The 26,433-nt window shown below is 48.8% G+C and overlaps 1 protein-coding gene across 7 annotated transcripts in view; it reads left to right on the top strand.

Annotated features, from left to right (window-relative positions):
• The window catches only part of RAPGEF1 (Rap guanine nucleotide exchange factor 1), a 432,768-nt gene that overhangs the window by 143,745 nt on the left and 262,590 nt on the right, over positions 1–26,433 (top strand). For all 7 annotated transcript variants that reach the window (XM_069237096.1, XM_069237094.1, XM_069237093.1 and 4 more), the window contains exons 2-3: positions 2,294–2,433; positions 2,605–2,783. In XM_069237096.1, the coding sequence (XP_069093197.1) occupies positions 2,294–2,433; positions 2,605–2,783 (319 nt within the window). The remainder of the gene's footprint in view (positions 1–2,293; positions 2,434–2,604; positions 2,784–26,433) is intronic.

Here is a 26,433-nt window from a genome sequence, read left to right as displayed (position 1 = left end):
CAGGTAAGTAACTTCTGACTGGGGCTAGACAGCCTCTGATATAGGTAAGTAACTTCTGACTGGGGCTAGACAGCCTCTGATACAGGTAAGTAACTTCTGGGGCTAGACAGCCTCTGATACAGGTAAGTAACTGCTGGGGATAGACAGCCTCTGATACAGGTAAGTAACTGCTGGGGATAGACAGCCTCTGATACAGGTAAGTAACTTCTGACTGGGGCTAGACAGCCTCTGATACAGGTAAGTAACTTCTGACTGGGGCTAGACAGCCTCTGATATAGGTAAGTAACTTCTGACTGGGGCTAGACAGCCTCTGATACAGGTAAGTAACTTCTGGGGCTAGACAGCCTCTGATACAGGTAAGTAACTGCTGGGGATAGACAGCCTCTGATACAGGTAAGTAACTTCTGACTGGGGCTAGACAGCCTCTGATACAGGTAAGTAACTTCTGACTGGGGCTAGACAGCCTCTGATATAGGTAAGTAACTTCTGACTGGGGCTAGACAGCCTCTGATACAGGTAAGTAACCTCTCCTTCCGCAGCTTTCTCTGTACACTCAAGCTGGAGGAAGCCATCTTTGATGTTTTTTGGTAGCTTTAGAGGCAATGCAGGTGATTGCTTTCAGGACACAGCGAGAAAGTGAAATGAAGCACTTAGACATGCTGCAGAAGCACCACGCCAGGGACTGATGGCCATTCTGTGCTCAGTATTAATAGCTTTAATTACTTTTGATCGTTGGGTGCAGAGGCTAATGATGAAAGCCACGTCCGCACCCTGTTAATCCACTGCTGTTTGTTTTGCACAGTTGCCTGTAGCAATCCTCACAGCTTCCTCAGTCCCGACATGAATGCTGTTTTGGAAAATTCATAATGGCAATAATGCATGTCAGGTTGCTATACATCTACAAACATAGCCTTCAAGTGCTTAACATGTTTAACCTTGAAGCTCCAAGTCCCAGAAGGCTCCAAACTTTGACCAAAAAAGAGGACTGACTGAAGGGCCCACACATGTGAAGCCCTTGATAACGTAGCTGACCCATCACATGCATATTATATATAGATACTCTTCAGGCCTGCTCAACAAATGTATATATTACTTACCAAGATATATACACTATGCTTAACATGTTCATAGGTCATTGCATTGATTAGATGCTTATAAGCCTCTGTTTTATTTATCTATCCCAATAGGTAAATATTACCATAACTAATATTCTACAAGCACTTCACTATTGAAATATTGAGGAGCAGATAAAAAATACAGAAATAAATTACCTTTAAATACTGCGACACTTGAAAGTCTGCATTTATCCAATACAACTTTAAATCTCTATATTATCTTCCTTACACATATATTCTTTCTATGTAATCATGTATCTGTATATTTCTTTTACTTTACTCCTACTCTAGAAGAGAGAAACAAAATCGCGCTCTCCAATGCACTACTCACACCCCATATCTCTTAATCTGCCCTTTACCTCCACTCTCTGACTCATCCTAAACCTCATTCTCCTTCTATGATCTCCAACATAACTTTTCCTAGACTCTTTCCACCTCTGTTCCTCCCGGCTCATCCCAAACCTGTTTACTGTGATCTCCCAAACAACCCACTAAATTATTTTCTCATGTGTATCTCCTTTTTCTCACCTCAAACCTCATTTTACTACGATGATCTCCCTCATACCTTTGTACAGACTCTTACCTCCTCCATCTCTCCTTTACTCGTCCCAAACCTCATCTTACTACTACGATCTCCCAGTTAACACTTTCCAGATTCTTCCCTCTTATCCGTCCATTATTCTATTCAATCCAGCTAGCAGACTCACACGCCCACTGCTCAGAATAACTCCTTATTTCCCTATTCTAATCCACCACTAATTATTTTAGGTTCCGGAGTAGATTGCTATAAGACAAAAAGCGCTTCAACACCTTGTCAGGGTTAGTAAGCGCTGTATAAATACAATACAGTGTAAGGAAGAGACTCCTTTGAGATTGACTGGACAGACATACCTTGGTTCGATCTGCCTGGGAAGCCAGACTGGATACTAGCACAGCAGCACGTCAGTCTCATGTCCAGTTGTATGGTGGCTGTGTGCTCCACGTCCACAACACAGGAATGGCTGCAGCACACTGTAATAATGTCAATTAACAATGTCAGAGCTTCTCAGTTAACAATCCATAGCGAGTGAGAAATTGAGCCATTCATTCTGCGAGAACGCCTGTGTGCTGCTGGTAATGTTTAGGGTCGGGCAGTCATGTACATCTGAGGCTTAGCATTCCTTCTTTGTATTTTTCAGACTCTCAGCGGTCCCACCTATCTTCCTTCACCATGAAGCTGAAAGACAAGTTCCACTCACCCAAAATCAGGCGCACAAACTCCAAGAAAGGGAAGTCGGTTGACCTGACTGTGAAGCCAACGGAGAAACCAGTGAACAAGGTGAGTGGAGCAATGCTGTGTCCTCTCTCCATGTATTGATCCTTTATCCTAGGTAAATATCTCAATGGGCTGGGGCGCCCTGCAGGGAGGGATGGAGAGGATCTGGCACACCCAGGGATTGCAGACCGTGAGTAGGTGGACCTCTAATAGCTTCTCTCCTTTTCTCCTCAGAGCTTAAGTCATTTGGAGGAGCAGGAGAAAGACGTAGTCAGCGCCCTGCGGTACTTCAAGACCATTGTAGACAAGATGGCCATCGACAGCAAAGTCTTGGAGATGCTGCCAGGTTCAGCCAGCAAAGTGCTAGAAGCCATCCTGCCCCTGGTGCAGGTGGACATGCGTGTTCAGCAGAGGTTAGTCCATCCAGCTATTTTCTCTTCTGCCTTATCTCGCTCTATCTTTGTCTCTCACTTTCTCTTTCTTCTGTTACTCTGTCTCTCTCAAGATTTCTTTTTGCCCATCCTTTGCTCCTTCCTTAGGTCTTTATCTCCTGCTCGTGGTCTGTTTGCCTGGCTTCCGAACAGGGGAATCCTCAGTTCACCTGTGCCTTTTTGAGCAGTTGCATCTTTTCATTGCGCACCAGAGCTGCCTCTGCGGATTGACACTGGATCTTTGTGGATAATGTGGTGCGGGAGGCACATATGAAGTTGCATAATATCGGAGGGCGTAGAAGGAGGGTTGTGCAGTCTGGTCTGTTCACCATTCTGATGCTCTGCAGAACAGGGAAAATTGTTAGCGCTCATGTAACGCAGTGGAAGTTCACTTCTTTTCAGCATGGCGTAAAGGCACATCAGAGAAGCTCGCATGATCACCCCTGTTCCCTTGAGAGGTGACATCCATGGATTTCACCCAAGAAGAATGAAAGCCTAAGAAGACTGTGGTTGTACCTGTGTCCCTGAACTTTAGCAGCCGAGCTTAGCACTGGCTAAAATACCAGTCCCAGAAGCAGCCTGGGTGTATGGTTAGAGCAGTGTGTTCTGACCACTAGGTTGGAAGAGTCCTGGATCTATCATGTCAAATGTGGGGTTCACTGGCAGAGATGTGTGAGGATTCTCAATACCACAGCAGCTGGGGCGCTGCGGATCCAGGTTGGGATTCACTGGCAGAGATGTGTGAGGATTCTCAATACCACAGCAGCGGGGGCGCTGCGGATCCAGGTTGGGATTCACTGGTAGAGATGTGTGAGGATTCTCAATACCACAGCAGCGGGGGCGCTGCGGATCCAGGTTGGGATTCACTGGTAGAGATGTGTGAGGATTCTCAATACCACAGCAGCGGGGCCGCTGCGGATCCAGGTTGGGTTTCACTGGTAGAGCTGTTTTGATGCGGCTGCAGTACTAGAATGAAGCCTTGTAGTGCACTTGTAGGGAGAGGTTCACACTAATAGTCAAGTTTGAGATGCACCTCATAGATCTGTGTGAGGTTCATGTGCTGCTGGTCATGGCTTTGCTTCACATTTTGGAGGCTTCTGGCCTGTTCTGGCTCTATGGGGCAGTGACAGGTCAGCGTGTCAGAAGCCCTCATTTTTACTGCAGACTCACCTTTTACTGTCAATTGCCACTGAAAAACACTTTATGGCTGCTTAGAGAAAAGACTTGATTTCAAAGCAACTTTTGCAAAATGTAGGGATCACGAGATAAAGGGGAATGCACAGTGGAAAATGCATTGACAAATCCAGTAGGTCTGATCTTGGCAAGCCTTCAGTTCATGTATATTTGTTTGCAAGCATTATGCAATAGTCATTAATAATTTAAAAGTGATAAAAATGCTGCTGGCTAACTGTGGTGTGCACACTTGTTAAAAAAAACAAGTAAAACCTGACTCATCACAAAAGAAGCATGAGAAGAAATCAGAGAGGGCTCCATCAGTCTTGGCGCGTTAACTACTTTTTAGACGGATGAGCACAAGTGAAATGCTTGAGCTGTCCAGTATGTGAAGAGGGTTGAAGAAAGCCTATGTGTGTCTGTATATATATATATATATGTGTGTGTGTGTACATTGTGTGTGTGTGTATATATGTGTGTATATATATATATATATATATATATATATATATATATATATATTTAATATGCTGGTGAGATAGATAAAGCTGTCTCGATAGAACTAATAATGGAAGTTAAAGCAGATGAGGCAAGCAAGAGGGCTGTGTGTTCGGTGGCAAAGCAGGCAGATATTGATCTAGCCTTGAGCGCTCCTAGCTGGACCTTTATTGAGTTTCCAGTAAACACGTTTGAATTCCTGTCAGAATTCCAGTTTCCCGCAGCTACAAACTTGCCTTCTTGCATGTTGGATGATGTAGCTGTTTTTCATCCGAGTGAGAAACTGCTGGATGAGTAGTTTCCAGAGAAATCACTCATCCATCAGCTATTCTGATGAAGATGTTACGGATAGTATTTGATGTTTGGAAATTCAGGGTGTTGTCTGTGGTGAGGCCTTTGGCAGGTGCAGGCTTCATGCATGACCCCTGAGTTGGAGCACTGCCCAGAGGGTCCCTGCACACACAAGAGACTTTGCATCAGACGAAGTTTAAAAGGCCACCCTGCATGCAGACATAGGACCAGGTTTGAGGTAAGTGCAGTCCTTCTCCTTTTCGGCTGTGGCTCGCCGGGCGCAAAATGGGAGTTATTATGCAATGCAGGTCCTGTTGATGTGCCCCTGTGTTTGATTCTAGTGGTGTGCATGACCTGTTCAAGTCCTGAGGGTACAGAGTGGTTGTGAGTCAGGAGGAAGGATGCATGCAGAGTGGTAGAGCTGGTCTGCCGGCTGGAGGCAGCTGCCACTGCTCAAGCTCTGCTAGTACAGGATGAATTGAGATCAACTGAGGGCATCAACTTGCTGGTGTGTGTGACCCTGTATCACCACTTATCTTCCCTCCTATTGAAAATTATCTTCTTGAAGATTGTACTCTTGAATATGCGCGAGTTCCTCAGTCTTGTGTTGGTAGTTGTAGGAAGTTGGCTCTGTAGGTGCTATTTCAAAGTAAGGAATAGCATGCACAGAGTCCAAGGGTTCCCCTTAGAGGTAAAATAGTGGTAAAAATAGATAATACTAATGCTCTATTTTGTGGTAGTGTGGTCGAGCAGTAGGCTTATCCAAGGAGTAGTGTTAAGCATTTGTTGTACATACACACAGACAATAAATGAGGTACACACACTCAGAGACAAATCCAGCCAATAGGTTTTGTTATAGAAAAATATCTTTTCTTAGTTTATTTTAAGAACCACAGGTTCAAATTTAACATGTAATATCTTGTTTGAAAGGTATTGCAGGTAAGTACATTAGGAACTTTGAATCATTTCAATTGCATGTATACTTTTCAAGTTATTCACAAATAGCTATTTCAAAAGTGGACACTTAGTGCAATTTTCACAGTTCCTGGGGGAGGTAAGTTTTTGTTAGGTTTACCAGGTAAGTAAGACACTTACAGGGTTCAGTTCTTGGTCCAAGGTAGCCCACCGTTGGGGGTTCAGAGCAACCCCAAAGTCACCACACCAGCAGCTCAGGGCCGGTCAGGTGCAGAGTTCAAAGTGGTGCCCAAAACGCATAGGCTAGAATGGAGAGAAGGGGGTGCCCCGGTTCCGGTCTGCTTGCAGGTAAGTACCCGCGTCTTCGGAGGGCAGACCAGGGGGGTTTTGTAGGGCACCGGGGGGGACACAAGCCCACACAGAAATTTCACCCTCAGCGGCGCGGGGGCGGCCGGGTGCAGTGTAGAAACAAGCGTCGGGTTCGCAATGTTAGTCTATGAGAGATCTCGGGATCTCTTCAGCGCTGCAGGCAGGCAAGGGGGGGGTTCCTCGGGGAAACCTCCACTTGGGCAAGGGAGAGGGACTCCTGGGGGTCACTTCTCCAGTGAAAGTCCGGTCCTTCAGGTCCTGGGGGCTGCGGGTGCAGGGTCTCTCCCAGGTGTCGGGACTTTGGATTCAAAAGAGTCGCGGTCAGGGGAAGCCTCGGGATTCCCTCTGCAGGCGGCGCTGTGGGGGCTCAGGGGGGACAGGTTTTTGTACTCACAGTCTTAGAGTAGTCCTGGGGTCCCTCCTGAGGTGTTGGATCGCCACCAGCCGAGTCGGGGTCGCCGGGTGCAGTGTTGCAAGTCTCACGCCTTTTGCGGGGAGCTTGCAGGGTTCTTTAAAGCTGCTGGAAACAAAGTTGCAGCCTTTCTTGGAGCAGGTCCGCTGTCCTCGGGAGTTTCTTGTCTTTTCGAAGCAGGGGCAGTCCTCAGAGGATGTCGAGGTCGCTGGTCCCTTTGGAAGGCGTCGCTGGAGCAGGATCTTTGGAAGGCAGGAGACAGGCCGGTGAGTTTCTGGAGCCAAGGCAGTAGTCGTCTTCTGGTCTTCCTCTGCAGGGGTTTTCAGCTAGGCAGTCCTTCTTCTTGTAGTTGCAGGAATCTAATTTTCTAGGGTTCAGGGTAGCCCTTAAATACTAAATTTAAGGGCGTGTTTAGGTCTGGGGGGTTAGTAGCCAATGGCTACTAGCCCTGAGGGTGGGTACACCCTCTTTGTGCCTCCTCCCAAGGGGAGGGGGTCACATCCCTAATCCTATTGGGGGAATCCTCCATCTGCAAGATGGAGGATTTCTAAAAGTTAGAGTCACCTCAGCTCAGGACACCTTAGGGGCTGTCCTGACTGGCCAGTGACTCCTCCTTGTTATTCTCATTATTTTCTCCGGCCTTGCCGCCAAAAGTGGGGCCTGGCCGGAGGGGGCGGGCAACTCCACTAGCTGGAGTGTCCTGCTGGGTTGGCACAAAGGAGGTGAGCCTTTGAGGCTCACCGCCAGGTGTGACAATTCCTGCCTGGGAGAGGTGTTAGCATCTCCACCCAGTGCAGGCTTTGTTACTGGCCTCAGAGTGACAAAGGCACTCTCCCCATGGGGCCAGCAACATGTCTCGGTTTGTGGCAGGCTGCTAAAACTAGTCAGCCTACACAGATAGTCGGTTAAGTTTCAGGGGGCACCTCTAAGGTGCCCTCTGTGGTGTATTTTACAATAAAATGTGCACTGGCATCAGTGTGCATTTATTGTGCTGAGAAGTTTGATACCAAACTTCCCAGTTTTCAGTGTAGCCATTATGGTGCTGTGGAGTTCGTGTTTGACAGACTCCCAGACCATATACTCTTATGGCTACCCTGCACTTACAATGTCTAAGGTTTTGTTTAGACACTGTAGGGGTACCATGCTCATGCACTGGTACCCTCACCTATGGTATAGTGCACCCTGCCTTAGGGCTGTAAGGCCTGCTAGAGGGGTGTCTTACCTATACTGCATAGGCAGTGAGAGGCTGGCATGGCACCCTGAGGGGAGTGCCATGTCGACTTACTCGTTTTGTCCTCACTAGCACACACAAGCTGGCAAGCAGGGTGTCTGTGCTGAGTGAGGGGTCTCCAGGGTGGCATAAGACATGCTGCAGCCCTTAGAGACCTTCCTTGGCATCAGGGCCCTTGGTACTAGAAGTACCAGTTACAAGGGACTTATCTGGATGCCAGGGTCTGCCAATTGTGGATACAAAAGTACAGGTTAGGGAAAGAACACTGGTGCTGGGGCCTGGTTAGCAGGCCTCAGCACACTTTCAATTGTAAACATAGCATCAGCAAAGGCAAAAAGTCAGGGGGCAACCATGCCAAGGAGGCATTTCCTTACACAACCCCCCCCCAAACGAAAGAGGATGAGACTAACCTTTCCCAAGAGAGTCTTCATTTTCTAAGTGGAAGAACCTGGAAAGGCCATCTGCATTGGCATGGGCAGTCCCAGGTCTGTGTTCCACTATAAAGTCCATTCCCTGTAGGGAGATGGACCACCTCAACAGTTTAGGATTTTCACCTTTCATTTGCATCAGCCATTTGAGAGGTCTGTGGTCAGTTTGAACTAGGAAGTGAGTCCCAAAGAGGTATGGTCTCAGCTTCTTCAGGGACCAAACCACAGCAAAGGCCTCCCTCTCAATGGCACTCCAACGCTGCTCCCTGGGGAGTAACCTCCTGCTAATGAAAGCAACAGGCTGGTCAAGGCCATCATCATTTGTTTGGGACAAAACTGCCCCTATCCCATGTTCAGAGGCATCAGTCTGCACAATGAACTGCCTAGAATAATCTGGAGCTTTTAGAACTGGTGCTGAGCACATTGCCTGTTTCAGGGTGTCAAAGGCCTGTTGGCATTCCACAGTCCAGTTTACTTTCTTGGGCATTTTCTTGGAGGTGAGTTCAGTGAGGGCTGTCACAATGGATCCATATCCCTTCACAAACCTCCTGTAATACCCAGTCAAGCCAAGGAATGCCCTGACTTGAGTCTGGGTTTTTGGAGCTACCCAGTCCAGAATAGTCTGGATCTTGGGTTGGAGTGGCTGAACTTGGCCTCCACCTACAAGGTGTCCCAAGTAAACCACAGTTCCCTGCCCTATCTGGCATTTGGATGCCTTGATAGAGAGGCCTGCAGATTGCAGAGCCTTCAAAACCTTCCTCAGGTGGACCAGGTGATCCTGCCAGGTGGAGCTAAAGACAGCAATATCATCAAGATAAGCTGTGCTAAAGGACTCCAAGCCAGCAAGGACTTGATTCACCAACCTTTGGAAGGTGGCAGGGGCATTCTTTAAACCAAAGGGCATAACAGTAAACTGATAATGCCCATCAGGTGTGGAGAATGCTGTCTTTTCTTTTGCTCCAGGTGCCATTTTTATTTGCCAGTACCCTGCTGTCAAGTCAAAGGTACTTAGAAATTTGGCAGCACCTAATTTATCAATGAGCTCATCAGCTCTTGGAATTGGATGGGCATCTGTCTTGGTGACAGAATTGAGCCCTCTGTAGTCCACACAAAACCTCATCTCTTTCTTTCCATCTTTGGTGTGAGGTTTGGGGACTAAGACCACTGGGCTAGCCCAGGGGCTGTCAGAGCGCTCAATGACTCCCAATTCCAGCATCTTGTGGACTTCCACCTTGATGCTTTCCTTAACATGGTCAGATTGTCTAAAGATTTTGTTCTTGACAGGCATGCTGTCTCCTGTGTCCACATCATGGGTACACAGGTGTGTCTGACCAGGGGTTAAGGAGAAGAGTTCAGGAAACTGTTGTAGGACTCTCCTACAATCAGCTTGCTGTTGGCCAGAGAGGGTGTCTGAGTAGATCACTCCATCTACTGTACCATCTTTTGGGTCTGATGACAGAAGATCAGGGAGAGGTTCACTCTCTGCCTCCTGATCCTCATCTGTTACCATCAACAGATTGACATCAGCCCTGTCGTGGAAGAGCTTAAGGCGGTTTACATGGATCACCCTTTTGGGGCTCCTGCTTGTGCCCAGGTCCACCAAGTAGGTGACCTGACTCTTCCTCTCTAGTACTGGGTAAGGGCCACTCCATTTGTCCTGGAGTGCCCTGGGAGCCACAGGCTCCAGAACCCAGACCTTCTGCCCTGGTTGGAACTCAACCAGTGCAGCCTTTTGGTCATACCAAAACTTCTGGAGCTGTTGGCTGGCCTCAAGGTTTTTGGTTGCCTTTTCCATGTACTCTGCCATTCTAGAGCGAAGGCCAAGTACATAGTCCACTATGTCCTGTTTAGGCTCATGGAGAGGTCTCTCCCAGCCTTCTTTAACAAGGGCAAGTGGTCCCCTTACAGGATGACCAAACAGAAGTTCAAAGGGTGAGAACCCTACTCCCTTCTGTGGTACCTCCCTGTAAGCGAAAAGCAGACATGGCAGGAGGACATCCCATCTCCTTTTGAGTTTTTCTGGGAGCCCCATGATCATGCCCTTTAATGTCTTGTTGAATCTCTCAACCAAGCCATTAGTTTGTGGATGGTATGGTGTAGTGAATTTATAAGTCACTCCACACTCATTCCACATGTGCTTTAGGTATGCTGACATGAAGTTGGTACCTCGGTCAGACACCACCTCCTTAGGGAACCCCACTCTGGTAAAGATACCAATGAGGGCCTTGGCTACTGCAGGGGCAGTAGTTGACCTAAGGGGAATAGCTTCAGGATACCTGGTAGCATGATCCACTACTACCAGGATATACATATTTCCTGAGGCTGTGGGAGGTTCCAGTGGACCAACTATGTCCACACCCACTCTTTCAAAGGGCACCCCCACCACTGGAAGTGGAATGAGGGGGGCCTTTGGATGCCCACCTGTCTTACCACTGGCTTGACAGGTGGGGCAGGAGAGGCAAAACTCCTTAACCGTGCTGGACATATTGGGCCAGTAGAAGTGGTTGACTAACCTCTCCCACGTCTTGGTTTGTCCCAAATGTCCAGCAAGGGGAATGTCATGGGCCAATGTTAGGATGAACTCTCTGAACAGCTGAGGCACTACCACTCTCCTAGTGGCACCAGGTTTGGGGTCTCTGGCCTCAGTGTACAGGAGCCCATCTTCCCAATAGACCCTATGTGTTCCATTTTTCTTGCCTTTGGACTCTTCAGCAGCTTGCTGCCTAAGGCCTTCAAGAGAGGGACAGGTTTCTTGTCCCTTACACAGCTCTTCCCTTGAGGGTCCCCCTGGGCCTAAGAGCTCAACCTGATAAGGTTCAAGCTCCAAAGGCTCAGTTCCCTCAGAGGGCAGAACTTCTTCCTGAGAAGAGAGGTTCCCTTTCTTTTGCTGTGTTGCAGTTGGTTTCTCAACTGACTTTCCTGTTCTCTTGGTAGGCTGGGCCATTTTTCCAGACTCCAGCTCTACTTTTTCACCCTGTGCCTTGCATTGTGCTCTTGTTTTCACACACACCAGTTCAGGGATACCCAGCATTGCTGCATGGGTTTTTAGCTCTACCTCAGCCCATGCTGAGGACTCCAGGTCATTTCCAAGCAGACAGTCCACTGGGATATTTGAGGAGACCACCACCTGTTTCAGGCCATTGACCCCTCCCCATTCTAAAGTAACCATTGCCATGGGATGTACTTTTCTCTGATTGTCAGCGTTGGTGACTGTGTAAGTTTTTCCAGTCAGGTATTGGCCAGGGGAAACCAGTTTCTCTGTCACCATGGTGACACTGGCACCTGTATCCCTCAGGCCCTCTATTCTAGTCCCATTAATTAAGAGTTGCTGTCTGTATTTTTGCATGTTAGGCGGCCAGACAGCTAGTGTGGCTAAATCCACCCCACCCTCAGAAACTAGAGTAGCTTCAGTGTGGACCCTGATTTGCTCTGGGCACACTGTTGATCCCACTTGGAGACTAGCCATACCAGTGTTACCTGGATGGGAGTTTGGAGTGGAACCTTTCTTGGGACAGGCCTTGTCTCCAGTTTGGTGTCCATGCTGTTTACAGCTATGACACCAGGCCTTTTTGGGATCAAAGTTTTTACCCTTGTACCCATTGTTCTGTGAAGAGGCTCTGGGCCCACCCTCCTGTGCAGGTTTTTGGGGGCCTGTAGAAGACTCTTTACTATTTTTAGTTTTGGTTGTCTCATCACCCTTCCCCTGGGGAGTCTTTGTGACCCCTTTCTTTTGGTCACCCCCTGTTGAAGTTTTGGACACCCTTGTCTTGACCCAATGGTCCGCCTTCTTTCCCAATTCTTGGGGAGAAATTGGTCCTAGGTCTACCAGATGCTGATGCAGTTTATCATTGAAACAATTACTTAACAGGTGTTCTTTCACAAATAAATTGTACAGCCCATCATAATTACTTACACCACTGCCTTGAATCCAACCATCTAGTGTTTTCACTGAGTAGTCAACAAAGTCAACCCAGGTCTGGCTCGAGGATTTTTGAGCCCCCCTGAACCTAATCCTGTACTCCTCAGTGGAGAATCCAAAGCCCTCAATCAGGGTACCCTTCATGAGGTCATAAGATTCTGCATCTTGTCCAGAGAGTGTGAGGAGTCTATCCCTACACTTTCCTGTGAACATTTCCCAAAGGAGAGCACCCCAGTGAGATCTGTTCACTTTTCTGGTTACACAAGCCCTCTCAAAAGCTGTGAACCATTTGGTGATGTCATCACCATCTTCATATTTAGTTACAATCCCTTTAGGGATTTTCAACATGTCAGGAGAATCTCTGACCCTATTTATGTTGCTGCCACCATTGATGGGTCCTAGGCCCATCTCTTGTCTTTCCCTCTCTATGGCTAGGATCTGTCTTTCCAAAGCCAATCTTTTGGCCATCCTGGCTAACTGGATGTCCTCTTCACTGGAGTTATCCTCAGTGATTTCAGAGTTGTTGGTCCCTCCTGTGAGGGAACTAGCATCTCTGACTATTATTTGTGGAGTCAGGGCTTGAGAAGCCCTGCTCTCCCTAAGTAGGACTGGAGGGGGGGAATTTCCCTCCAAGTCACTATCTTCATCCTCTGAGTTGCCATCCTCAGAGGGGTTGGCCTTTTCAAACTCTGCCAAAAGCTCCTGGAGCTGTACTTTGGTAGGTTTGGGGCCCATTGCTATTTTCTTTAGTTTACAGAGTGACCTTAGCTCTCTCATCTGTAGATGGAGGTAAGGTGTGGTGTCGAGTTCCACCACATTCACATCTGTGCTAGACATTTTGCTTCTAAAAGTTGGAATACTTTTTAAGAATCTACAACTGGTTCTAGAATCTAATTCAAACTTTTACAAACTTTTAAACTCTAAAAGAAATGCTAAACAGGATCTAACACAAGGCCCTAGCAGGTCTTTTAAGAATTTAGAAAACTTTTCAAATTGCAAAAATCAATTTCTAATGACAATTTTGGAATTTGTCGTGTGATCAGGTATTGGCTGAGTAGTCCAGCAAATGCAAAGTCTTGTACCCCACCGCTGATCCACCAATGTAGGAAGTTGGCTCTGTAGGTGCTATTTCAAAGTAAGGAATAGCATGCACAGAGTCCAAGGGTTCCCCTTAGAGGTAAAATAGTGGTAAAAATAGATAATACTAATGCTCTATTTTGTGGTAGTGTGGTCGAGCAGTAGGCTTATCCAAGGAGTAGTGTTAAGCATTTGTTGTACATACACACAGACAATAAATGAGGTACACACACTCAGAGACAAATCCAGCCAATAGGTTTTGTTATAGAAAAATATCTTTTCTTAGTTTATTTTAAGAACCACAGGTTCAAATTTAACATGTAATATCTTGTTTGAAAGGTATTGCAGGTAAGTACATTAGGAACTTTGAATCATTTCAATTGCATGTATACTTTTCAAGTTATTCACAAATAGCTATTTCAAAAGTGGACACTTAGTGCAATTTTCACAGTTCCTGGGGGAGGTAAGTTTTTGTTAGGTTTACCAGGTAAGTAAGACACTTACAGGGTTCAGTTCTTGGTCCAAGGTAGCCCACCGTTGGGGGTTCAGAGCAACCCCAAAGTCACCACACCAGCAGCTCAGGGCCGGTCAGGTGCAGAGTTCAAAGTGGTGCCCAAAACGCATAGGCTAGAATGGAGAGAAGGGGGTGCCCCGGTTCCGGTCTGCTTGCAGGTAAGTACCCGCGTCTTCGGAGGGCAGACCAGGGGGGTTTTGTAGGGCACCGGGGGGGACACAAGCCCACACAGAAATTTCACCCTCAGCGGCGCGGGGGCGGCCGGGTGCAGTGTAGAAACAAGCGTCGGGTTCGCAATGTTAGTCTATGAGAGATCTCGGGATCTCTTCAGCGCTGCAGGCAGGCAAGGGGGGGGTTCCTCGGGGAAACCTCCACTTGGGCAAGGGAGAGGGACTCCTGGGGGTCACTTCTCCAGTGAAAGTCCGGTCCTTCAGGTCCTGGGGGCTGCGGGTGCAGGGTCTCTCCCAGGTGTCGGGACTTTGGATTCAAAAGAGTCGCGGTCAGGGGAAGCCTCGGGATTCCCTCTGCAGGCGGCGCTGTGGGGGCTCAGGGGGGACAGGTTTTTGTACTCACAGTCTTAGAGTAGTCCTGGGGTCCCTCCTGAGGTGTTGGATCGCCACCAGCCGAGTCGGGGTCGCCGGGTGCAGTGTTGCAAGTCTCACGCCTTTTGCGGGGAGCTTGCAGGGTTCTTTAAAGCTGCTGGAAACAAAGTTGCAGCCTTTCTTGGAGCAGGTCCGCTGTCCTCGGGAGTTTCTTGTCTTTTCGAAGCAGGGGCAGTCCTCAGAGGATGTCGAGGTCGCTGGTCCCTTTGGAAGGCGTCGCTGGAGCAGGATCTTTGGAAGGCAGGAGACAGGCCGGTGAGTTTCTGGAGCCAAGGCAGTAGTCGTCTTCTGGTCTTCCTCTGCAGGGGTTTTCAGCTAGGCAGTCTGTAAAGAAATGGCTCCCTGTTGCAGTTACCCCCCACTTTTTGCCTGATACTGATGCTGACTTGACTGAGAAGTGTGCTGGGACCCTGCTAACCAGGCCCCAGCACCAGTGTTCCTTCACCTAAAATGTACCATTGTATCCACAATTGGCACACCCTGGCATTCAGATAAGTCCCTTGTAACTGGTACTTCTAGTACCAAGGGCCCTGATGCCAAGAAAGGTCTCTAAGGGCTGCAGCATGTCTTATGCCACCCTAGAGACCCCTCACTCAGCACAGACACACTGCTTACAAGCCTGTGTGTGCTGGTGAGAACAAAATGAGTAAGTCGACATGGCACTCCCCTCAGGGTGCCATGCCAGCCTCTCACTGCCTATGCAGTATAGGTAAGACACCCCTCTAGCAGGCCTTACAGCCCTAAGGCAGGGTGCACTATACCATAGGTGAGGGTACCAGTGCATGAGCACTGTGCCCCTACAGTGTCTAAGCAAAACCTTAGACATTGTAAGTGCAGGGTAGCCATAAGAGTATATGGTCTGGGAGTCTGTTTTACACGAACTCCACAGCACCATAATGGCTACACTGAAAACTGGGAAGTTTGGTATCAAACTTCTCAGCACAATAAATGCACACTGATGCCAGTGTACATTTTATTGCAAAATACACCCCAGAGGGCACCTTAGAGGTGCCCCCTGAAACTTAACCAACTAGCTGTGTAGGCTGACTGGTTCCAGCAGCCTGCCACACTAGAGACATGTTGCTGGCCCCATGGGGAGAGTGCCTTTGTCACTCTGAGGCCAGTAACAAAGCCTGCACTGGGTGGAGATGCTAACACCTCCCCCAGGCAGGAGCTGTGACACCTGGCGGTGAGCCTCAAAGGCTCACCCCTTTGTCACAGCCCAGCAGGGCACTCCAGCTTAGTGGAGTTGCCCGCCCCCTCCGGCCACGGCCCCCACTTTTGGCGGCAAGGCTGGAGGGAACAAAGAAAGCAACAAGGAGGAGTCACTGGCCAGTCAGGACAGCCCCTAAGGTGTCCTGAGCTGAAGTGACTCTAACTTTTAGAAATCCTCCATCTTGCAGATGGAGGATTCCCCCAATAGGGTTAGGATTGTGACCCCCTCCCCTTGGGAGGAGGCACAAAGAGGGTGTACCCACCCTCAGGGCTAGTAGCCATTGGCTACTAACCCCCCAGACCTAAACACGCCCTTAAATTTAGTATTTAAGGGCTACCCTGAACCCTAGAAAATTAGATTCCTGCAACAAGAAGAAGGACTGCCCAGCTGAAAACCCCTGCAGCGGAAGACCAGAAGACGACAACTGCCTTGGCTCCAGAAACTCACCGGCCTGTCTCCTGCCTTCCAAAGATCCTGCTCCAGCGACGCCTTCCGAAGGGACCAGCGACCTCGACATCCTCTGAGGACTGCCCCTGCTTCGAAAAGACAAGAAACTCCCGAGGACAGCGGACCTGCTCCACGAAAAGCTGCAACTTTGTTTCCAGCAGCTTTAAAGAACCCTGCAAGCTCCCCGCAAGAAGCGTGAGACTTGCAACACTGCACCCGGCGACCCCGACTCGACTGGTGGAGATCCGACGCCTCAGGAGGGACCCCAGGACTACTCTGATACTGTGAGTACCAAAACCTGTCCCCCCTGAGCCCCCACAGCGCCGCCTGCAGAGGGAATCCCGAGGCTTCCCCTGACCGCGACTCTTTGAACCTAAAGTCCCGACGCCTGGGAGAGACCCTGCACCCGCAGCCCCCAGGACCTGAAGGACCGGACTTTCACTGGAGAAGTGACCCCCAGGAGTCCCTCTCCCTTGCCCAAGTGGAGGTTTCCCCGAGGAATCCCCCCCTTGCCTGCCTGCAGCGCTGAAGAGATCCCGAGATCTCTCATAGACTAACATTGCGAACCCGACGCTTGTTTCTACACTGCACCCGGCCGCCCCCGCGCCGCTGAGGGTGAAATTTCTGTGTGGACCTGTGTCCCCCCCGGTGCCCTACAAAACCCCCCTGGTCTGCACTCCGAAGACGCGGGTACTTACCTGCAAGCAGACCGGAACCGGGGCACCCCCTTCTCTCCATTCTAGCCTATGTGTTTTGGGCACCACTTTGAACTCTGCACCTGACCGGCCCTGAGCTGCTGGTGTGGTGACTTTGGGGTTGCTCTGAACCCCCAACGGTGGGCTACCTTGGACCAAGAACTAAGCCCTGTAAGTGTCTTACTTACCTGGTTAACCTAACAAATACTTACCTCCCCTAGGAACTGTGAAAATTGCACTGTGTCCACTTTTAAAACAGCTATTTGCGACTAACTTGAAAAGTATACATGCAATTTTGATGATTTGAAGTTCCTAAAGTACTTACCTGCAATACCTTTCGAATGAGATATTACATGTAGAATTTGAACCTGTGGTTCTTAAAATAAACTAAGAAAAGATATTTTTCTATAACAAAACCTATTGGCTGGATTTGTCTCTGAGTGTGTGTACCTCATTTATTGTCTAGGTGTATGTACAACAAATGCTTAACACTACTCCTTGGATAAGCCTACTGCTCGACCACACTACCACAAAATAGAGCATTAGTATTATCTATTTTTACCACTATTTTACCTCTAAGGGGAACCCTTGGACTCTGTGCATGCTATTCCTTACTTTGAAATAGCACATACAGAGCCAACTTCCTACATTGGTGGATCAGCGGTGGGGTACAAGACTTTGCATTTGCTGGACTACTCAGCCAATACCTGATCACACGACAAATTCCAAAATTGTCATTAGAAATTGATTTTTGCAATTTGAAAAGTTTTCTAAATTCTTAAAAGTCCTGCTAGGGCCTTGTGTGTTAAGTCCCTGTTTAGCATTTCTTTTAGAGTTTAAAAGTTTGTAAAAGTTTGAATTAGATTCTAGAACCAGTTGTAGATTCTTAAAAAGTATTCCAACTTTTAGAAACAAAATGTCTAGCACAGATGTGACTGTGGTGGAACTCGACACCACACCTTACCTCCATCTTAAGATGAGGGAGCTAAGGTCACTCTGTAAAATAAAGAAAATAACAATGGGCCCCAAACCTACCAAAATACAGCTCCAGGAGCTTTTGGCAGAGTTTGAAAAGGCCAACCCCTCTGAGGGTGGCAACTCAGAGGAAGAGGATAGTGACTTGGAGGACAATTCCCCCCTACCAGTCCTATCTAGGGAGAACAGGGTCCCTCAAACCCTGACTCCAAAAATAATAGTCAGAGATGCTGGTTCCCTCACAGGAGAGACCAACACCTCTGAAATCACTGAGGATAGCCCCAGTGAAGAGGACATCCAGTTAGCCAGGATGGCCAAAAGATTGGCTTTGGAAAGACAGATCCTAGCCATAGAGAGGGAAAGAAAAGAGATGGGCCTAGGTCCCATCGATGGTGGCAGCAACTTAAATAGGGTCAGAGATTCTCCTGACATCCTAAAAATCCCCAAAGGGATTGTAACAAAATATGAAGATGGTGATGACATCACCAAATGGTTCACAGCTTTTGAGAGGGCTTGTGTAACCAGAAAAGTAAACAGATCTCACTGGGGTGCTCTCCTTTGGGAAATGTTCACTGGAAAGTGTAGGGATAGACTCCTCACACTCTCTGGAAAAGATGCAGAATCTTATGACCTCATGAAGGGTACCCTGATTGAGGGCTTTGGATTCTCCACTGAGGAGTATAGAATTAGGTTCAGGGGGGCTCAAAAATCCTCGAGTCAGACCTGGGTTGATTTTGTAGACTACTCAGTAAAAACACTAGATGGTTGGTTAACTGGAAATGAAGTGTGTGACTATGTTGGGCTTTATAATTTGTTTATGAAAGAACACATTTTAAGTAACTGCTTCAATGAAAAGTTGCATCAGTATCTGGTAGACCTAGGTCCAATTTCTCCCCAAGAATTGGGAAAGAAGGCAGACCACTGGGTCAAGACTAGGGTAACCAAAACTTCCACTGGGGGTGACCAAAAGAAAGGGGTTACAAAAACTCCCCAGGAGAAAGTGGGTGACACTAGAAACAAAGAAAAAGAGTCCTCTGTAGGCCCCCAAAAACCAGAACAGGTGGGTGGGCCCCAAGACACAACCCAAAACAAAGGTGGGTACCAGGGTAAGAACTGGGATGCCACTAAGGCATGGTGCCACATCTGTAAACAGTCTGGGCACCACACCAAGGACACTTCTTGTCCCAAAAACAAACCTCAGAACAAAATTCCAGGGGTAACCAGTATAGCCATGGGAGATGACTCTTCAGATGAGGAGGTCTTCATAGCCTTCAACTGGAAACAGGGCCCAACAGGTGAGTTGGAGATTCCAGAGGGAAGTAGACACTTCCACCACCTACTGGTGAATGGAATCCCAACCACTGCCCTGAGAGACACTTGTGCCAGTCACACTATTGTGCATGACAGGCTGGTGCTCTCAAACCAGTACATCCCAGGTGAGACTGCCAGGGTAAGAGTTAGCCTAGACAGGGTCACTAAGAGGCCTGTGGCTTTAGTACCCATAGAAGTGGGTGGCACTCTTAGCTGGAGAAGGGTAGTAGTCAGTACAGACCTCCCCCTTGATTGTCTCCTTGGAAATGACTACCCAGAGGTTAGTCAGAGCTCAAGAGAGGAACTGGTCCAGTGCCAGTCCTCTCCCAAGGTTTCTGGAAGTCCTGCCTCTGCAGTAAATGCAAGCAGGCCCCAGAAGAAGAAGAAAAGAAAACAGAGTAGGAAGGGTGGACAACCTTTAGCCAAGGTTACAGCAAGCCAAGGAGATTCTGCTCCAGTAGGGGAGAACTCCAAAAATGGCCCTGATAAAGTCCAACCTGACCCACAAGAAGTCCTGGCTAGTCAGGCAACTGTTAAACCTGAGTGGGTGGCTCCTCAGCTAACAGAAGAAAGAGTGGAAGAAGGGTGTTCACTACAAGATGTGGTAACCCCCCACTCCAATACAGCAGACAGGCAACCTGAACCCAAAGAAGCCTGTAACTTAGCCCCTTCCCTTTTAGGTGAAGAGCTAAAGGTGTGGTTCTGGGCACTGACAGCTGTCAGTGGCCTCTGCTGGGTGTTAGCCTTTATGGCTGCACTATCCTTGGCATGGTGGTCTGACCCCATGCCAAATAACAAGTTAGGCCCCCTGACCCTGTTGGTCATGGTGGGGTTACTCCAGCTCTGGGTAACCTCTTTGGGTAAGCTAGGGGTGACCTTGGCTAAGATAAGATTAGCAGAGGTGGATACCTCTGACCTCAAAATAGAGAGAATGGGTGAAGACATAAAAAGCACAGACAAGAGGCAGTTCAGACTAGGTCCTATCACTGTGGAAGTGGGTCAGTTCCCCAGAGGGAATGACCTGAACAGGAGGATGTAAGGCAGAGTAGGCCCTGCAACAAACCAGCCATTTCCTCTACTCTTCCTCGCCTGACAGACTAGGAAGACTCTTCCAGCGTTGGCTGAGTCTCCTGGCCTGTGGGCTGGGGGGGGCTTGTGTAAAGAAATGGCTCCCTGTTGCAGTTACCCCCCACTTTTTGCCTGATACTGATGCTGACTTGACTGAGAAGTGTGCTGGGACCCTGCTAACCAGGCCCCAGCACCAGTGTTCCTTCACCTAAAATGTACCATTGTATCCACAATTGGCACACCCTGGCATTCAGATAAGTCCCTTGTAACTGGTACTTCTAGTACCAAGGGCCCTGATGCCAAGAAAGGTCTCTAAGGGCTGCAGCATGTCTTATGCCACCCTAGAGACCCCTCACTCAGCACAGACACACTGCTTACAAGCCTGTGTGTGCTGGTGAGAACAAAATGAGTAAGTCGACATGGCACTCCCCTCAGGGTGCCATGCCAGCCTCTCACTGCCTATGCAGTATAGGTAAGACACCCCTCTAGCAGGCCTTACAGCCCTAAGGCAGGGTGCACTATACCATAGGTGAGGGTACCAGTGCATGAGCACTGTGCCCCTACAGTGTCTAAGCAAAACCTTAGACATTGTAAGTGCAGGGTAGCCATAAGAGTATATGGTCTGGGAGTCTGTTTTACACGAACTCCACAGCACCATAATGGCTACACTGAAAACTGGGAAGTTTGGTATCAAACTTCTCAGCACAATAAATGCACACTGATGCCAGTGTACATTTTATTGCAAAATACACCCCAGAGGGCACCTTAGAGGTGCCCCCTGAAACTTAACCAACTAGCTGTGTAGGCTGACTGGTTCCAGCAGCCTGCCACACTAGAGACATGTTGCTGGCCCCATGGGGAGAGTGCCTTTGTCACTCTGAGGCCAGTAACAAAGCCTGCACTGGGTGGAGATGCTAACACCTCCCCCAGGCAGGAGCTGTGACACCTGGCGGTGAGCCTCAAAGGCTCACCCCTTTGTCACAGCCCAGCAGGGCACTCCAGCTTAGTGGAGTTGCCCGCCCCCTCCGGCCACGGCCCCCACTTTTGGCGGCAAGGCTGGAGGGAACAAAGAAAGCAACAAGGAGGAGTCACTGGCCAGTCAGGACAGCCCCTAAGGTGTCCTGAGCTGAAGTGACTCTAACTTTTAGAAATCCTCCATCTTGCAGATGGAGGATTCCCCCAATAGGGTTAGGATTGTGACCCCCTCCCCTTGGGAGGAGGCACAAAGAGGGTGTACCCACCCTCAGGGCTAGTAGCCATTGGCTACTAACCCCCCAGACCTAAACACGCCCTTAAATTTAGTATTTAAGGGCTACCCTGAACCCTAGAAAATTAGATTCCTGCAACAAGAAGAAGGACTGCCCAGCTGAAAACCCCTGCAGCGGAAGACCAGAAGACGACAACTGCCTTGGCTCCAGAAACTCACCGGCCTGTCTCCTGCCTTCCAAAGATCCTGCTCCAGCGACGCCTTCCGAAGGGACCAGCGACCTCGACATCCTCTGAGGACTGCCCCTGCTTCGAAAAGACAAGAAACTCCCGAGGACAGCGGACCTGCTCCACGAAAAGCTGCAACTTTGTTTCCAGCAGCTTTAAAGAACCCTGCAAGCTCCCCGCAAGAAGCGTGAGACTTGCAACACTGCACCCGGCGACCCCGACTCGACTGGTGGAGATCCGACGCCTCAGGAGGGACCCCAGGACTACTCTGATACTGTGAGTACCAAAACCTGTCCCCCCTGAGCCCCCACAGCGCCGCCTGCAGAGGGAATCCCGAGGCTTCCCCTGACCGCGACTCTTTGAACCTAAAGTCCCGACGCCTGGGAGAGACCCTGCACCCGCAGCCCCCAGGACCTGAAGGACCGGACTTTCACTGGAGAAGTGACCCCCAGGAGTCCCTCTCCCTTGCCCAAGTGGAGGTTTCCCCGAGGAATCCCCCCCTTGCCTGCCTGCAGCGCTGAAGAGATCCCGAGATCTCTCATAGACTAACATTGCGAACCCGACGCTTGTTTCTACACTGCACCCGGCCGCCCCCGCGCCGCTGAGGGTGAAATTTCTGTGTGGACCTGTGTCCCCCCCGGTGCCCTACAAAACCCCCCTGGTCTGCACTCCGAAGACGCGGGTACTTACCTGCAAGCAGACCGGAACCGGGGCACCCCCTTCTCTCCATTCTAGCCTATGTGTTTTGGGCACCACTTTGAACTCTGCACCTGACCGGCCCTGAGCTGCTGGTGTGGTGACTTTGGGGTTGCTCTGAACCCCCAACGGTGGGCTACCTTGGACCAAGAACTAAGCCCTGTAAGTGTCTTACTTACCTGGTTAACCTAACAAATACTTACCTCCCCTAGGAACTGTGAAAATTGCACTGTGTCCACTTTTAAAACAGCTATTTGCGACTAACTTGAAAAGTATACATGCAATTTTGATGATTTGAAGTTCCTAAAGTACTTACCTGCAATACCTTTCGAATGAGATATTACATGTAGAATTTGAACCTGTGGTTCTTAAAATAAACTAAGAAAAGATATTTTTCTATAACAAAACCTATTGGCTGGATTTGTCTCTGAGTGTGTGTACCTCATTTATTGTCTAGGTGTATGTACAACAAATGCTTAACACTACTCCTTGGATAAGCCTACTGCTCGACCACACTACCACAAAATAGAGCATTAGTATTATCTATTTTTACCACTATTTTACCTCTAAGGGGAACCCTTGGACTCTGTGCATGCTATTCCTTACTTTGAAATAGCACATACAGAGCCAACTTCCTACACAGTCCTTCTTCTTGTAGTTGCAGGAATCTAATTTTCTAGGGTTCAGGGTAGCCCTTAAATACTAAATTTAAGGGCGTGTTTAGGTCTGGGGGGTTAGTAGCCAATGGCTACTAGCCCTGAGGGTGGGTACACCCTCTTTGTGCCTCCTCCCAAGGGGAGGGGGTCACATCCCTAATCCTATTGGGGGAATCCTCCATCTGCAAGATGGAGGATTTCTAAAAGTTAGAGTCACCTCAGCTCAGGACACCTTAGGGGCTGTCCTGACTGGCCAGTGACTCCTCCTTGTTATTCTCATTATTTTCTCCGGCCTTGCCGCCAAAAGTGGGGCCTGGCCGGAGGGGGCGGGCAACTCCACTAGCTGGAGTGTCCTGCTGGGTTGGCACAAAGGAGGTGAGCCTTTGAGGCTCACCGCCAGGTGTGACAATTCCTGCCTGGGAGAGGTGTTAGCATCTCCACCCAGTGCAGGCTTTGTTACTGGCCTCAGAGTGACAAAGGCACTCTCCCCATGGGGCCAGCAACATGTCTCGGTTTGTGGCAGGCTGCTAAAACTAGTCAGCCTACACAGATAGTCGGTTAAGTTTCAGGGGGCACCTCTAAGGTGCCCTCTGTGGTGTATTTTACAATAAAATGTGCACTGGCATCAGTGTGCATTTATTGTGCTGAGAAGTTTGATACCAAACTTCCCAGTTTTCAGTGTAGCCATTATGGTGCTGTGGAGTTCGTGTTTGACAGACTCCCAGACCATATACTCTTATGGCTACCCTGCACTTACAATGTCTAAGGTTTTGTTTAGACACTGTAGGGGTACCATGCTCATGCACTGGTACCCTCACCTATGGTATAGTGCACCCTGCCTTAGGGCTGTAAGGCCTGCTAGAGGGGTGTCTTACCTATACTGCATAGGCAGTGAGAGGCTGGCATGGCACCCTGAGGGGAGTGCCATGTCGACTTACTCGTTTTGTCCTCACTAGCACACACAAGCTGGCAAGCAGGGTGTCTGTGCTGAGTGAGGGGTCTCCAGGGTGGCATAAGACATGCTGCAGCCCTTAGAGACCTTCCTTGGCATCAGGGCCCTTGGTACTAGAAGTACCAGTTACAAGGGACTTATCTGGATGCCAGGGTCTGCCAATTGTGGATACAAAAGTACAGGTTAGGGAAAGAACACTGGTGCTGGGGCCTGGTTAGCAGGCCTCAGCACACTTTCAATTGTAAACATAGCATCAGCAAAGGCAAAAAGTCAGGGGGCAACCATGCCAAGGAGGCATTTCCTTACAGTAGTCATTCCTTTCCTTGGCAGTGTCAGCTCAGACTACACTATCTGTCTCTTCTACCTTACGGTTGAGGAAGGAGTTGCAGGCTTTATTCCCAGATGGTGTTTTTCTTCCCCTACGGGTCAGCACTGTCGAGGGAACACAATCTTTGGTCGATGACGAGCTTTGTGGGTCACACTTTCTGCACCATGGCAGATGTTTTTCTAGCAAATTTAAGTATTTTCTGTCCTAATGTGTCAGTACGAGTCACATTCCATCCAATCATTTGAACCCTTGGCAGACATTGGCATGTGCCATTCTCTAATGTGCTGGTGTTTGACACAGAACCAGAGCGGGGTTGCCTCACTTTGGCATGGTCTGATGGTAGTGGTTAACTAGAGGGCTTTGGGGAGTCCATTTCCATAGCGGAAACTTAAGTGAATCAGAGAAGATGGCTAAATATATACTGCACAACCCTTTACAAATGCATGTAGAAGAATGGCAGTGGCGCCTGGCACACAGGGTGGAGACCCCCCCAGAAATGGCTTCTTAAGATCTATGTTTTCAAGTTCTTTTCTGCTCGGATGCTTTTTTCATCTTTATCAGCATTATAGCCTCATCACAGAACCAATGTGCGCTCTGACAAGCCTGGTTTTTTTTCAGGATCAGAGAATATGACTAGACTGAGGCAGATGAATGTTGCTCTTCCCTGGCACACAGCTGCATGACATCTCAGGTGGATGCAGTTAGCAGGACTTTTTTGTTCCGCCTCGTTGATCCATATGGGATCTGACCATTAGTTTCCATGCTCTGCAGGATGATGTGTGGAGAGCAGCGACTGTAACATAGAAGTAAATCCTGAACTCAACCCAGGCTAATGGGCTCAGGTTCCACATACTTGGCATCTTTTTAATGTAGATGAATGAATTTACCTCCCGGTCCCATGCTTGTGCTCTTCCTGTTATGCAGAAGGCTAACTTGTACCTCTGCTGTCCTTCCTCTGGTACCAGTGACCCTGTAGTGCTGTTCTTTGTGAAGGACCCTGGTCCTCTCACCTGTGTTCTGTGTGTGTGTGTGTGATGGAGTCTGGAATAGCTTCTGCTGCACCCGTTACTTTAGATGGTTGATGTACCATTGCTGTTTGTTGTGTGAGAGGACAGCTTACGCTGCTCTCAGCTGTTCGGTACCTGTTGTCTCTGTGAGTTAACATTTAAGCTTCCACTGTCCATGCCTCATATTATTGAGGAAAGCATTCCCTGCTCTTTTCTGAGACTTCTGACTTCAGATTCCTCAACTTTTGTATTCTCCTGGAGATGGAAAGGATCTGCAATTCTTTTTAGCAATTTCTCCTGCGTGTTGTTACATATCACCACATGACTCAACGTTGGCTTTATCCCACCTCCGAAAGTAATGGAGCGGAGCAATACATAGGCGCCTTCCTTGTGCCTGATGCCAGTTCCTTTATTCTGCACTCTTCGAAGCAGCTCCAAAGCTCTGCTTCAGAACTTTGTTGGTGTTTTAACAACTCTCAAAACCGTGTTTTTTGTGACTGTGTGCTAGGGATGACTCCAGAATCATATTGTGAGTCAAGTCATGTGTCAGATGCTCCCTGATGCCCTTAAAAGCCACGAGGCGCGGAAGGCGAGGTTCTACGTAGCCAAGCAAAAGTTAGCCCCACTCAAAATTGCACTCCAGGTCAAGGGAGGTCCCTCCCTCGCATAATTCTTAGACTGACAAGGAAAAATGTCATCACAGCCACAAAAAAAAACAGATGGGAGTCCTATGGTTGCCTACAGTGGATACCTACGCTGGTGTGCTTACTGAAAGTTTGCAGACAGTCCCTGCAACTTCAGGGACTTTAATGTCCTTCAGTGAAGCGCTGCCGGACACTTGCTGCACCGTAGGCTAAGCCCTGCTCTGCTGGTCGGTCACAGCATAGCTAGGCGTTACAATGCATTTCCTACTGCTCCACCTGATCGACAATCTAAGCATATTAATTTACTTTGCAAGAGGGTGTTCTCCTCTGCCAGTCTGATATTACGATTTTTCAATGCGCTCTGCCTGTTGGGCAACATACCCGCACGCTGTGGCACATAGTGAGTGGAATCCTGCCATGTTTCAAACCTTAGAACAAACAGTCCGTGACTGGCGTGACACGGCTAAGTACATTTCGAGGTCTAGGATTCAATACTACAGATGGTGTAAGGCTGTCCCATAGGCCCTGTTGTGCTGATTAGTTTTCCGCATGGATTCCACAGATTATTCTGGGGGTGTCCAAGCATACCTCATGGTTATGCCTTCTGACAGCCCAGGCTGATCAGAGACATGGCGGATTCCGCCTTGCAGTGGTTTAAGGAAAGCCATGCTACAGACAGCTCCTTTGGCTTGTTTGCACCAGTCCATCAGTTACCTCATCAGTACAGAAATTGAGGGAATACTTTCAGGGCCTGACTTACTGCCAGATGCAAGC

The sequence above is a fragment of the Pleurodeles waltl genome, chromosome 6 (assembly GCF_031143425.1).
Source record: "Pleurodeles waltl isolate 20211129_DDA chromosome 6, aPleWal1.hap1.20221129, whole genome shotgun sequence".
Taxonomy (NCBI): domain Eukaryota; kingdom Metazoa; phylum Chordata; class Amphibia; order Caudata; family Salamandridae; genus Pleurodeles; species Pleurodeles waltl.
This window is presented reverse-complemented; position numbering and strand designations above follow the sequence as displayed.